The following is a 15,622-nucleotide window of genomic DNA, read 5'->3' as shown; positions in this document are numbered from 1 at the left end:
AAATAAATAAATACAAAATCACATTTACGTCTAATTGCAGAAGATACCTCACTCTAAATTGAAGTTGAGACTATCCAGCTATTTAGAAATAGCGGTATTAAATGGGCTAAGCAATGGTTTGTGAAATTTAACTCAAATAAATCTAAAACAATGTTATTTACCCGTGCAACGATCCCATTGTGTCCTACGTTGTATTTTAACAAACTTGTATATGAAAACTGGAAAGATGTGAACTTTCTTGTGCCATTGACGCCATTTTATTTTTAATCTAGAAAAACCCAGAACATTCACTGTTTTCGGTCTTCAAGTTAAACATGTATTAAAAAACCCAAAAAAACACTGACAGGAGCAAAATCGGACAGTTCTGTTAATTAATATATACATCAATACTGGGCATCGGCTGAATTGTATTACGGTCATCTTGAAAAATAGCCGCCATATTGAAATTTGAAATAGTGCATTAATTTGATTTAAAGTTGTATTGAGTGGTGTGTTGTTTTTAGTAGGCTTTTTAGTGGATTTTTTTTTTTTTTTTTTTTTTTTTTTTTTCGGAGGGTGGGGCGTTTAAAACAGAATTTCTTTTCTCGTAATTTTCACACTGAAAGAAACGGTGGACGTTGTTTTCTGTATGCCATAATCATTTGTATGATATATATGGTAATATATTTTCTATATTATTTTCCCGAATAGGTTCTTGATAAATAAAAGTACATATAAAAGTACATATAAAAGTACATATACAAGTACATATACAAGTATATATAAAAGTACATATAAAAGTACATATAAAAGTACATATAAAAGATCCTTTGTTGCATTACGAAAAGGTAGCGGGTTTCCTCTGTTGACAACGAGTCAGAATTACTAAATGTTTGACATCCAATAGCCGATGATTAATATATCAATGTGCTCTAGTGGTGTCGTTAAACAAAATAAATAAATTGGTAAATACGCCTATCACATACATTTTTTTTCATGTTAAATTCATCAACTAATTAAAATAATATTACATTTACGTGACACATTAATAATCTGGGAGTGTACGTGGATGTGTCTGTTCAAAGTTTGAACGGGCACCAAACTCGAGAAAAACATGCGCACAAACCCACGTATTACTGTATTGCCAACTCCATCGATTTCGTGTTCATTGACATGCGACAAATACCAACATGCGTTCAGGTTAGGTAATGTATGTTTCGCTGACGTACGTCTGTCACTTCAATATCAGTCTATAAATGAAGACACCCTTTTGTCCTTTTTGTCACTATAGTCGACAGTCACGGAACATGAAGCTTTCTTTGGTACTCGTCCTGTGGACGATATCACGGAGGTTGGAGACACGGAGGGTGGCGTCACGGGGGAAGTAATCGCTGGAGATGGTGTCAGAACAGGTAACAACACGTCTTAAACTAAGAAAGGCAACACGTCTTAAACTATATTTTTTAAATGGATACGTGGGAGGGGTGGGGGTGGGGGAGGGGGGGGGTAGGGGTGACACTGTGTCTTATGTATATTGGCACAGTAACTAATATCAAACAGAGTTTGTGACTGTGGGGTAAAGAACCCGTGAGCGAGAATTAGCATCACCAACATCATCATCACCAACATTATCATCACCAACATCATCATCACCAACAGCATCATCACCAACGCTGTCATCATCACCAACATCATCATCACCAACGCTGTCATCATCACCAACATCATCATCACCAACGCTGTCATCATCACCAACGCTGTCATCATCACCAACATCATCATCACCAACGCTGTCATCATCCTCAACACTACGATCATGGATTTTATAATAGCTGATATTTTATATTATTTTTAGGCCTGGGAAAAGGAATCGTGAAACTGTTTACTTTCTATATGTTTGTATTTCTTAACTCAGCCAAGCCATTTGGTTTATTCCTCTCTGGGTTTCTTTCTTGTCACCTGCATTCGTTCTTTCTTTAGGGTCGGGACGTAGCCAGTGGTAAAGCGCTCGCTTGATGCGCGGTTGGTTTGGGATCGATCCCCGTCGGTGGGCCCATTGGGCTATTTCTCGTTCCAGTCAGTGCTCCACAACTGGTGTAACAAAGGCTGTGGTATGTACTATCCTGTCTGTGGGATGGCGCATATAAAAAGGATCCCTTGCTGATAATCGAAAATGGTAGCCCATGAAGTGGCGACAGCGGGCTTCCTCTCTCAATATCTGTGCGGTCCTTAACCATATGTCTGACGCAATATAACCGTATATAAAATGTGTCGAGTGCGTCGTTAAATAAAAGATTTCCCTCCTTCCTTCTTTCTTTATTATACGTTCTATTTATGTTGACATTCACATGTCTGTTATATGTCTGTTTTGTAATTGTTGAGGCAAGCTTAGACACATATTATTTTGAACATCATCACCTGCTATTTCTAAACAAGTTATATATTAGTGTTCGGTATTCGGTCTGAAAATGGTATTCGAATATTCGATGGAAATGACGAGCGAATATTTCAATACTAGTAGCACAGTGTAGTTTTTCCTTGTTCTTATTTTCTGACGAATGTAAATGACGGAACAGAAGTCACAAGTTGGTGATGTAGTTTCTTATGTTTCTTTCCAACATGAACCATGATTAACAAGTTAACAACATAGTGATACAGATAATATATAAGTCTCAGCTATTGGGTGAATGTCACCTAGGTATCTCGATTGAGTTGACACTGCGACTGAGAACTCCAAGATAATGAACAGCTGTCCTCTTTGGGTCCAGTGGTACAGCGCTCGCTTGATGTGCGGTCGGTTTGGGATCGATTCCCGTCAGTGGGCCCATAACGCTATTTCTCGCTCCAGCCAGTGCACCACGACTGGTACATCAAAAACCGTGGTATGTGCTATCCTGTCTATGGGATGGTGTATAAAAAAGATCCCTTGCTGCTAATCGAAAAGAGTAGCCCATGGAGTAGCCCATGGAGTGGCCACAGCGGGTTTTCTCTCTCAATATCTGTGAGGTCCTTAACCATATGTCTGACGCCATATAATCGTACATAACTGTGTTGAGTGCGTCGTTAAATAAAACATTTCCTTCCTTCCTTCCTTGGGTCTCCCCTCCATTTCTCCTTCGGTCTCTCTGGGTCTGCATTTTCGGTCTGTCGTTCATGGGCAAGTTTTCCTTATTGATAACACTAATACCAAACACGTTGTCCAGGTAATACCATATAGTTGGCATGGTGTAATCGTTAAAGCACTATTCTAACAGGCCGTTAGCGATGCGAGCGATTATATTAGAAGTCATCGATTTCCATTGCGTCGCGTCGCACGCGTGCGGTTAAGATACGGCAATGGAAATCAATGATTTCTAAAATAATCGCTCGCGTCCGGTTAGGATACAGCTTAAAACGCCTGCACTACCCGTGACACCAATTAAACTACACGCACAACTCAAACTATAGACAACCCAGTTAGTTTGATGCGTCAACTGTTGTATATTTAGTATTCGCTCATGATTTCCATAAACTATTCGAATACAAATTTCAGACCGAATACCGAACACTAGTTTAAAAATAACTGATTTTATGATTCAGATGCCAAGAAAAGGTATTTATAGTCATTCAATTTTAAAAGTTGCACGGGGGAGCATGACCCCAGATCCTCTAGATATCACTAGCATTGTGAGCCCTTGGGACATACCCCCGGACACCCACTGGCATAATTAATCCTGACCACTTAACCGATCAGATCTGGTGCGTTTCAGTTCACCTAAATAAAAACATTATTGGGTTATATTACTATGCAAAATAATCCTCACTTGGGATCGATCCTCGTCGGTGGGCCTATTGGGCTATTTCTCGTTCCAGCCAGTGCACCACAACTGGTATATCAAAGGCCGTGGTATGTGCTATCCTGTCTGTGGGATGGTGCATATAAAATATCCCTTGCTGCATTATGAAAAACGTAGCGGGTTTCCTCCTCCGACTACGTGTCAGAATTACCAAATGTTTGACATCCAATAGCCGATGATTAATACTAATCAATGTGCTCCAGTGGTGTCGTTAAACAACACAAAGTGGGTTTTTTTGTTGTTGTCGTTTTTTATAAACTCGTGCAATAATTAATATGAATTGGAGTTTTGTTTCAGGTTTGTTTAAAAAAAAAAAAAGTTGGTTAAATTGTTTTGTTGACCCTTTGATAACTTTGGGAGAGATATAGAGAAGCTAGACAGAACAAACTTCAAAATGCAGCATATCCCGTTTTTCATTGTTCTTTCTGTTCGTTTTGCACAAACGTTTGGGTCCACCGAGAGGAGGTAGTTTTATTTCTGTTTATTAAAAACATGATTGTCTCAAACAGAGTGAGATGATCCATACAAATACAGGTTGGTGGAGTCATCACGTTGGACATACAGATACGGACTAACTGAGAACATTAAGTATAAATGAAATTTAAAAGAAACGGAGATTTTTCTGGTGAGCATAACGCATTACATTTATTCCTAATATATGATATTGGCGAGGTGTGGACTAATGTTGTTCACGTCATAGGAGAGGATGCCATGAAAATCATATTGTCGACACAGGTTAAGAACTTAGATACAGGGTACCACTTCACAAACAACAAAACTATTAGAGACATTTCTACTAGAATTGTATGGGTAAGTCAACATATTGAAACATGCAAGATGGGCAAGTCTACTATATTGCCATTTTATAAATCCATGACAGATGACACTTTTATAAAAAAAATTAAAAAACATTAAATAAATAATTAAAAAAATGTTTGTAGACTTATACAAATTTATATCCATTTTCACGGGCTGAAACAGGGTCAGCGACTTTAAGACCAATGCTTAAACATAGGCTACATGTATTTATTGACAGAAAAAAGAAGGCATTTACATACATATATAAGTAACAGAAAGTAACGTTGACATAGTTTGGTCGATCTATGATGTATGAATTGTTAACATAGCTACATGTAAATGACTGGTAATTGATAAACATTAACTGATACATAAATAGAACAGTTAAAGTTTGACACGATTCACGCCTCTGAGAGCAAAAAACTGCGTTAACAATTATTACAAATGCTCTTTGAAATTAACCAGACTATGCCTGTAATTTTAGTATGGCGTAGCGAGGCTCTCCACCACGGACGAACACGGACTACCAAACACAGGATCATTTCGTTCTGCTTAGTCGGCGATCTATTATTCTGTAATTATCACTATAATCATCGACAGCCAAAACCACCCGAGACAGGTGCGCTTCGCTTCATTGACATGATTGACAGAATAGAACTTTATGACAACGGCTGAGGAACATACATATTCTGATTTTGACAAGATGGTTAACAGAAGGGTACAAATAATAGGAGTGCATTGCTTGATACCTATATGAATACAAATACAAATACAGTACATGATATTACATTATAGAGATAAGTGTATTAACAATATAGATACATTCTGCGATATAAGAGTAGAGATATATTGTAAAATATAATTATTCAGAATATTTCAGTTACAACTGTGTAATTTACAATTCTTGTTATTAATATATTATTAAATAAATAATAAATAGAAACATTTTTTTGGCCTCAAAATATTTTGTTCGTAGAAGCTTACACTGTTTGACAATACATTCGTCTATAAAATACTATCGGCAACAACAGTTTGATCAATCCACACACGTCGAGTTTTAGAGGTGCATACTCTTTATGGCGGAACCAAAGAATTAGGTCGAGATATCGATTTTATAGAGTTTTCGAAGTTTGAGTGTTTGAAGGTCGTTATTACTAGTCTGTACAGCAACTCGGCCGGGATCGTCGCTTCAGATTGAGAGATCGAAAGTGGAGTGATCGAAGTGTGTATATGTATTCCACTTGTGTAATCGGGCAATAAAGGGTTATAAATGTGAGTTTAATAATATTATAATATAGTAAACGTGTATGCAATAAACTATAATATTTAGACTTTGTGTACTATTGTCCTGCTCAAATATTTAAAGCCAAAGTTTTGGCTATTATTTGATTTTTTATGTTTTATATACAGATGGCAACAGTCTCAAATCACAACATAGTTCATATGTAGTTAGGAGACCAATATGAAAAACAGTAGTTCTGATAAACCAAAATGTTAAACTCTGACAACACTCTGAAAATGGTTATTTACACATTACTGATTAAAATAAAACCGGTTTGCACATTTAGAAATGCCATTTACGGGTCACGAAGTCAACACAAGGTCAAGATGACCCATTTTTGCTACTATTAAAGTAAAGTATATTAACCTAAAATATATGTGAGCACATGTATATCAAGGACAGTAGTGTGTGTTATCCTATCTGTAAGAAAGTACCCGCACATAAAAAGATCCCTTGCTGCTAATGGGAAACAAAATGTACCAGGTTTACTATATAACAATATGTCAAAATTACCAAATGTTTGACATTCAATAGCCGATGATTAATAAATCAATATTTACAGTTCCTTGGTAGATATATTATTTCATGTATATCTGTTTTTGCCAGAGTGTTAGCACACTAGAATGGCAGTCCTCATTCAGGCAGATAATAGCATTTATTGTCGTTTTCTATAAACTAATTATCTAAAAGATAGTTGTCTGGATATTGTGGTTATAAGGTCAAGACTGGGTTGACAATGTTTCCATCACACTTTCCAAGATAAAATGAATTTGGCAAGAGAAATATTTTTAAAACAAGTAAAAAAAATATTGGCAAGTGCTCAACATCATGGCCACGCCACTGGCATATATCCATTGGACGAGAGGGTTACCAAAGTTTCGCTATGCTGCTTTAAAAAATCAATTGTGGAGAAATTTAAACCCCAATTATACTGCATTTCTAGGGGTCATTAGCTAGTATAAGTCTTAAGAGGCCACTTTTTCAAAGTTCCCAAATTCTCCCTACAACACAAATCAAAAGGCAGACTGATATACATAAAAAAACAAAACAAGCGCTATACCTTGCCAGTTGTATACTAACCCGTCAGACAGACATTAGCAAATCTGTAAACTGGGGGCAATTGACCCCACGGCCCATCACTCCTCAGGGAAATGTGCTACCTAATATAGTGCATGTTCTCTCCACTGGACATCCAGTAAAATTAATTATTTGAGAACATATCTACTTTCATTTGCCAAATTCGCCATCCATATATCAATAGTAGAGGTACTAACCCTACATTACAAATCAATTACACATGCAGTTCAATGTAGCAAGTGGTTTTTTTTCTCGTAATATCGCTACCGTTGACCAAAAGGAAAATGCATGCACACTGGATATTAATGAACAGTCATTTCAGTTTGTATAGTAGTTTTGTTTCTATTACTACAGACCAGGGGATGGGTTGGGGGAGGGGGAGGGTTCTTCTTTTAAGGACAAAAGTGTACACGTTGTTTTCTTCTATATGAATGAAGATAAACACTGACTTAGCGCACACCATTAGCTATTGTGCCCCCCCCCCCCCCACACACACACATACCTGCACATACACACACTTAACACATCGATGATACGGGCCTACTACTAAGCTTTTCACAGAACACCAAGAAAGTTATCATATTGAGAATAATGAACAGTCCATGCATTTTGTTTAGCAGTTCGTTTTGTTGTCAGTACAAATCTGTCTATGATATAAACAATCCTAATACTGCGTTCAGTAGTTTTGTTCGTTATAATAAGTTTGTCTATGAACACAATGCGAGATGTTTTACTGATATTAATGAACAATCCTTATACTCCAAAGGATTAATAAACAATCTTTATACTATGTTCAGAAGTTTTGTTTGTTATACTAAGCTTGTCTCTGAACACAATGTGCTGGGATGTCGTTACACGTATATTCTGCTCTATTTTATTCTGTTCGATTCTATCCTGAACACAAGGGCAGGTGCCTCACCGAGGTTAATGAGCAATCCTTACACTGTGTTTGGAAATTTCGATTGTTATACCAAGCTTGTCTCTGAACACAAGGGCAGGTGCCTCACCGAGGTTAATGAACAATCCTTATACTGGGTTCCGTAGTTCCGTTTGTTGTACTAAGCTTTTTATAGAACACAAGGCGTGTTATAATTCTGAATGTAATGAAAGATCACATTGTAAATGCGTTGTATACCACACCAGCTTTAAGTGGCTTGGGGAATGTATTCTGTTCTTGTTTACCTTCAGCGAGGTTAAAGTTGCTAATTCCGTCTTTTGTAAAACACAGCAAGCTTCCATCTCGGTGTGTTACACCAAAACAATAAGAAAGAGATTTCCATTCCGCTGTGGATTTAATCTCAATCTGGATTTCTGCATCTGTGTTGGTGACCTGGAGGTGCACCACGTGGCCGTCGTAGTCTAACAGATAAATATCTGGGAGGTGAACAAAGCCTCTTAATGACTTAGAGCTACAAGGTAACTTTGTGTTCAGCTGACTGACCGCCTGAGTTGTGGTGTTGAAACACTGGATAACATCTGTCCCGGTTGAGCCTGCCCTTCCTCCCATGACGAGAATGTTCTGACCAATTGTAACAGGGAAAGTGTGGTCTCGTCTAAACCCCAAATCTCCAACAACCTGCCAGTCCCTCTCACACTCGTTCATTACTTCTATTGTGTTATAATATCTGCCACCTATCGAGTACACTTTAGAGTTAGCTGTGGCCATACAGTGGTAGTAACGTTCGTGTGTGAGGTCTGGACCAACTGCCCACATTCTAGTAATGGTGTCATAAAGTAATGTACATTTCTTCTTGATACTACCACCAGTGATATAAATCTTGCCATCCGCACTTGCTGCAGAATAAAAGTCTCCAGGATCTACTGGGGCTGGTGGGACGTCTTCCCACTTGCCATCTGACGTGAAGCAAGACAGAAGTGACTTGTTGTTTTGATGGAGAACAAACACATCATGTCTTTGAGAACTGAACCTTGAGTAGGCTGTGCGTTGATTAAGTAAATTTAGTGATTTTTGTATCATTTCCTGAACAGATTTGTTTTTACAAACAATATCTGAAAATATCACTTCATTAATCAGAAACTGTGAGTCAACAATATCTAGACGAATCTTTTCAAAAATAGTTTTGACGTCATCGTGATCCGGATTATTATGCACAATCCACTTCATGGCACCTTTCAGTATGATGTTTTCTTTACATTTTAAATCATCTCTTGAAATGATTTGCAGAAATTCTTCCTTTGACAGCTGAACTACATTTTCTGTTTGAACAAAATCAACAAACGTTTCAGCCAAATAGCAAAATGCTCGGTTGGACAAATTAAGAAAATGGTACAATTTGAAAATTCTCCACCAATTTAAACAGTTTTCTACAGTTAATACCAGACCTTCCCTCAGGTAGATGTTACAGAGTTTTTTGATGTATTGAAGTTGCATCATCTCTGCAACATCTAATACCTCCACACAGTTGTTTTCATTCACTAGGTTAATTCCACACAAATACATTTTGATGACGTCTTGCAACACCGACAACGACACCGTGGGAAGGTTCAAGACGCCCGTCTGACTCTCTGTCATATCGGAAGTCAACATAGCCCGGAAATATGATGACATTCCTGCCAGTACGATGCGGCTTCCGGTTGTTTTTCCGTCCTTACATATAATTTGGATGTCATTGAACGTACCGCTGGCAATATCGTTTTGAATGTTTACAAGTAGTTGTGCTTGAGCATCCTCCATTGTGTAGAAAAATTAACTGAAATGGAATAAACAGATATTTAACATTCGTTACCGTTATTATTGTATGCTTGGAAAAAGTTGTAAGCGATATAGAGTGTTGGTAATATGTGGACAGAACCAGAACGGAATGGACCGAACTCGATCCGTTGTGTTTCATCTGCGATATGGTGACATCATCTACTCTATATATATAGAAGAATAGCTTATCCCATAGCTGATGTGATCATTACTAACTGGTAACGATTTCAAAGTTTATTTTGCTTAACGGCAACGCTAGAGCACATCGCTTAATAAATCATCGGCTAGTGTATGTCAAACATTTCATAAATTAATGCTGGCACATATGCCTTAGAGGAAAATCGCTACATCTTCCCATTAGACGCAAGGAATAGTTTATATGCACTATCCCACAAAACAGAGACTTTAATATACCAGTCATTTAAAACAAATATGTAACATCTGTGAGTTTCAAGGTGTGTTTATTCCACTGATGTGGAAATCTAAAGAAATATATTTTACAAACTAGCACTCATATTACTCTAAATGCTGATTTACACAGATGGGAACTTATTATGGATCCATCTTGAAAATGTGGATAATGGAAATAAAAATATGGGGACAGTTATAATTACTATTTGAATGTAAACTGTATGATCCTCAAATAAAACCTATCTTATATTATTTAAATACGTTTTGTACCAGTTAATCTGCAATCAGCTCGAAATAGTAACACTCACAAATGTATTATTATGTCTAGAAACACGTTAAATAAATAGAAATATTTAAGAAATAAATTGTGTGGAACCTGTCTGTCAATAATATTGTCAATGCATACTTTATTATCAAGTATCTGTTTTCACTAATGTTTGGCCTTCTTAGCAGAAAATAAATTATTGTAATTGTCTTTGGTTTTTGTCTCTCTTATGTTTACTTTTTTTAAGAATGCTGCTTAATAAAAGTTGCAGTCGCCGATATTGTAAATACATATATATGTTGAATTATTAGAGGACCTCGGAAGTTCAATTGCGTGTTTCCAATCATTTTTGTTTTAACATGTACTATATAATATGTTTTAGTCAAAGTCAGTCACTGATATTCTAAACAGGAACACTGATTTTATATGTAATTTTATTCACAACACACTTGTGACAGTTTAAAACAGTTTGTTTTGTTTAACGGCACCACCAGAGCACATTGATTTATTAATCACCGCCTATTGGATGTCAAACATTAGGTAATTTTGACATGTAATCTCAAAAAGGAAACCCGCTACATTTGTTTTTTCATTAATAGCAAGGTATCTTTTATATGCACTACTTGGGAGTAGTGTCTTTATATATTTAATAAACAGAACTTGTACGAGAGAGTGGAGCGTTCGGGTGGTTTGGCGTGCCACGATCTTTTCTAGTTACTGTCTTCAAATATCAGAATCCTCTGAAAATTAATCAGTATCGCGGCCAAACTAGCCGTACCTTATTTTCCATGTTTAAATTGGTTATCATACTGAAAGTTCCTGAAAGTTGTTTTGTTAAAAAACATTAACATGAAACCCTTAACATGTATTTGTTTTGGATGTGTGCCAACAACAAAAAATAACAACAACAATAATATATTTTGTTTAATCCACACAAAACGAACAACAAACAAATCCCCTTCGGTATAGAGCTTGTCCTCTTATTCGCCTAATTCGGTGTGTGTTGGGCCTTAGACTGACACCGTCAACAGTAAACTCGCCAGTGTGTGTATGTTTACAATGTCAATTACGTGTGTTATTTAATACAGAGTATACACATATTTAGCATTTACATGTATTTACCAACAACGTACACTCAGGGTTTATAACGTAATTCATTTGTTAATCGTGTCCTCGGAATTTGTAGCAAAAAATAAAGTACTTACCTGTACTGCAAACAAAAGATAGAGAGTTAACACATGACAAAATGGCCGTCACGAGACTTGTGTCCCAGTTGTTAGAAATGTCGATCAAGATAGTGTGACCTTGTTGCTAGGGTTGTTCCAAACATTGTCGAGTCAGCGGGTGAGCTGGTTGCGTAATGGTTATGTATGCATCCCTGCTGCCTACAGACTATAAACCAACTACGCCATATTTAGTCTGGTTTAAAACAATAAACGAGGGGACCCAACAGACACACGGAAAATAATTCAGGTGGTTCACACACCTCTCCCATGATCAGCTCTAGAACCGCTCTTTGCTAGCTTTTAAGCTTCCTTGTTAAGCAGATCGTGACGTGAGTGTCAATGTACTATAGTGGTGTCATTAAAAAAACCCCGAACAAGTAGTAGTAGTAGCAGTACTAGTAAGTGTAAAAGTACTTGTTGTTGTAATTGTAGTATTAACAGTAACATTATGATAAACTAGTTGTAGTAGTAGTAGTAGTAGTAGTAGTAGTAGTAGTAGTAGTAGCAGTAGTAGTAGTAGCAGTAGTAGTAGTAAGTGTAGTAGTAGTAGTGGCCATAATAAGATATAATTATATAAATGAAGTCTACAAACAGAGAGAGAGAGAGAGAGAGAGAGAGAGAGAGAGAGAGAGAGAGAGAGAGAGAGAGAGAGGAGAGAGAGAGAGAGAGAGAGAGAGAGAGAGAGAGAGAGAGAGAGAGAGAGAGAGAGAGAGAGAGAGAGAGAGAGAGAGAGAGAGAGAGAGAGAGAGAGACAGAGAGAGAGCATGGGGAGGACAGACAGAGAGACGAGATAGACAGAGAGAGAGACAGAGCAGAGAGAGAGAGAGAGCAGAGAGAGAGAGAGAGAGAGAGAGAGAGAGAGAGAGAGAGAGAGAGAGAGAGGGGGGGGGGGGGGGGGGGGGGGGGGGGGGGGGGGGGGGGGGAGACCAGCTCGACTTCGCTGTCAACTAACCATTTCTTTCCTTTGTGTTAAATTAAACTTTTCTTCATATCGGTTTTTATAAACCGAAAGCATCAACTGGAAATTAAAGAATAAGTCAATGTTAACTATGCAACAACCCATTGCTGAACATAAATAGTTCCGTCACATAAATGGAAGAGTTTCAGTCACTGACAAAAAAATATAGAAGAGCGAGCGTGTGTGTATGTGCGCATGTGTGTACGTACGCACGTACGTGCGTGTGTGGCTGTGTGTTTGTACGGGTGTATGTTTCCGCTACCGTTTCAACCTTTCTTCTCTTTTCTCTTTTATTCTTCCTCTATTTTTTCTAAGACTTTTCTTCTTTTAGTTTTTTTTTTCTTTCATTATGTGTTTTTTTTTCTCTCGTTACGGTAGGACTGTAGTAACGTCAAGTATGCCGTACCTTTATACAAGAAAGAAATGTTTTATTTAACGACGCACTCAACACATTACGGTTATATGGCGTCAGACATATGGTTAAGGACCACACAGATTTTGAGAGGAAACCCGTTGTCGCCACTACATGGACTACTCTTTCCGATTAGCAGCAAGGGATCTTTTATAAGCGCTTCCCACAGGCAGGATAGCACAAACCATGGCCTTTGTTGAACCAGTTATGGATCACTGGTCGGTGCAAGTGGTTTACACCTACCCACTGAGACTTGCGGAGCACTCATTCAGGGTTTGGAGTCGGTATCTGGATTAAAAATCCCATGCCTCGACTGGGATTCGAGCCCAGTACCTACCAGCATGTAGACCGATGGCCTAACCACGACGCCACCGATGCCGGTTACCCTTATACAGATAATTCGGTCATGTTCATTATCACACTGATCGATTTGTGTGAATTTACATTAGCCGACATATATTCCATGTGTTATATACATGTGTTATATAGATGTGCTGATATCATTTAGTAGAATGCCGAGAACACTAAAAATCACCAGTCCACACATGTCGCAGACATATATTTTAATGTGTTAAGAGACTATCCCGTGTTTATTTTTATGTTATGTTATTTATTTATTTTAATTTTTATGTTGTATTATTTTTAAATTATAGTATTTTTTTGAAAAGTAGAGCCTTTTTTTTACAAATAAAACAAACACAAAAGGATAAAGTTTGTTTTGTTTAACGACACCACTAGGACACATCGATTTATTAACCACCGGCTATTGGAGGTTAAACATTTGGTAATTTTGACATGTGGTTTCAGAGAGAAGTCATACTCCAAATAAAACAAAAATAAGATATTTTTCTTTAGGACATCATTGTCCATGGTCCAAACGTTCTCTGTCATCATCCTAGTGTTCTGGCCTCATTTTGCTTCTCAAGCAGGTATCTAGGATTTTTGGAATGGGATGCAGCATTCAGAGGTTTACATATATGTCTATTGCATACAGCATATCGTTATAGGATTAACTATTATCTATTTTAAAAAGTATGTGAACATCGCTGATTTATGAAGTAGTTGCAAATGTTAATATTAAGTTGGCGTCTAAGGTTGTTTATTTATTTATTTAAATTTTATTATTATTTGTTTTATTATTTATTGTTGTTGAGAAGAGAGAGAGAGAGAGAGAGAGAGAGAGAGAGAGAGAGAGAGAGAGAGAGAGAGAGAGAGAGAGAGAGAGAGAGAGAGAGAGACAGACAGAGAGAGAGTGTGTGTGTGTGTGTGTGTGTGTGTGTGTGTGTGTGTGTGTGTTAGGGAGTATTGAGAATCGCGTGTACACCTACACGTGTTAAGTCCATTTACAAGTTTTCAAAGAAGGATAGTTATCAGATGTTCTATTTGTCCGGGTTACATCCGTTAACAGTGTAAACTTCAAGTTGTTAATCTGAGATCACATCTGATGTACTTAATTAAAAACTCACACCAGGAACATATAATAGTAGCAACAATTTCGTGTTACATTATCTTCACCAGTCTCCGAGTTCTGTTCTGTTCTGACCTGTCGCCAGCAAGGTAAGTTGAAAACTTAAATCTATATGTTAATAGTGTTAGACCACTAAAGGAATTCACAATTGCTTAGTTATTTGACAAAGTCCCAATTTATATTTGTATATGACAGTGTCTACGACAAAACGTACAGATGATGAAATATAGCAACATATTTGTGGAATGGTTATGTTAGCCGTACAGTATGTTGAAGCCAAAGATGCATGTTACAATTGGTATCCTGAAAATTATTAGAGTTTCTATGAAAAATAAAGATGGTAACGAGATTTATTATATGATATGAGTCTATATACACACACCACACACACACACACACACACACACACACACACACACACATATGCATGCATACACACATACATACATACATACATACATACAGAGAGAGAGAGAGAGAGGGAGACTTCCAAGTGGCTTGTGATGTTATAAGTTATCAGCACGATTTGATAAAAGTATGAAATCCGAGGCTTGACGAGGATTTTCTATAGTTTTATCATTGTGTGCTGATAAATTATCATATCACAAGGCACGAGTGGTGTATTATTTTTAACATCCATTATCATTCTTTTCATTTGCGACAATTGTAAACAATGTCAGTAATTTGGGATGAACGTCACTTTATTTGGTAGTGGTAGACTCGTTAACTAGCAAAACGACGGTGGTTTGACGTCACTAATGATAGGTTTAGCGCTGAAACATACACAGTGACGTAACAAAAGAAGTGATATCTCCCAGGAGAATATCGCAGGAGATATCCTACAAAAATCTTTAATGGATGATATACGATGTCTATTTTTAAAACAAATCTCAACTGTAACTCGTGATCAGAATCATGTATATATATATATAATGTTACAAATATGTAGGGGATATTGAGATATACCACAATATAACAAGGATGTATTATTTTTATTGCAATATTAATTAATGGTAAAACACAAGCACTCGTGGGACAAGGGATTGACATTAAAAAAATATATAACCAGGATAGTGTTGTAGGTCCGGGGAAGACACAGATAGGCAACAAGGGTGGTGCTTGTCAATTTGACGTTTTCAATAGTGTCGTCCTATGATGCCCCACATCTGGTCAATGGGTGAAAGGTCTGGGCTTAGG

The 15,622-nt window shown here is 37.3% G+C and overlaps 1 protein-coding gene across 1 annotated transcript; it reads right to left on the bottom strand.

Annotated features, from left to right (window-relative positions):
* Nucleotides 1-8,083: 8,083 nt before the first annotated feature.
* Nucleotides 8,084-9,667, bottom strand: LOC121377810 (kelch-like protein 5). Its single transcript, XM_041505910.1, has one exon. It carries the CDS (start codon nt 9,665-9,667, stop codon nt 8,084-8,086), a length of 1,584 nt encoding a protein of 527 aa, XP_041361844.1.
* Between the last annotated feature and the right edge of the window lie 5,955 nt (nt 9,668-15,622).

The sequence above is a fragment of the Gigantopelta aegis genome, chromosome 7, assembly GCF_016097555.1.
Source record: "Gigantopelta aegis isolate Gae_Host chromosome 7, Gae_host_genome, whole genome shotgun sequence".
NCBI classification, from domain to species: domain Eukaryota; kingdom Metazoa; phylum Mollusca; class Gastropoda; order Neomphalida; family Peltospiridae; genus Gigantopelta; species Gigantopelta aegis.
The sequence above is the reverse complement of the archived record's forward strand: the minus strand, read 5'-3'. Positions and strand labels throughout refer to the sequence as shown.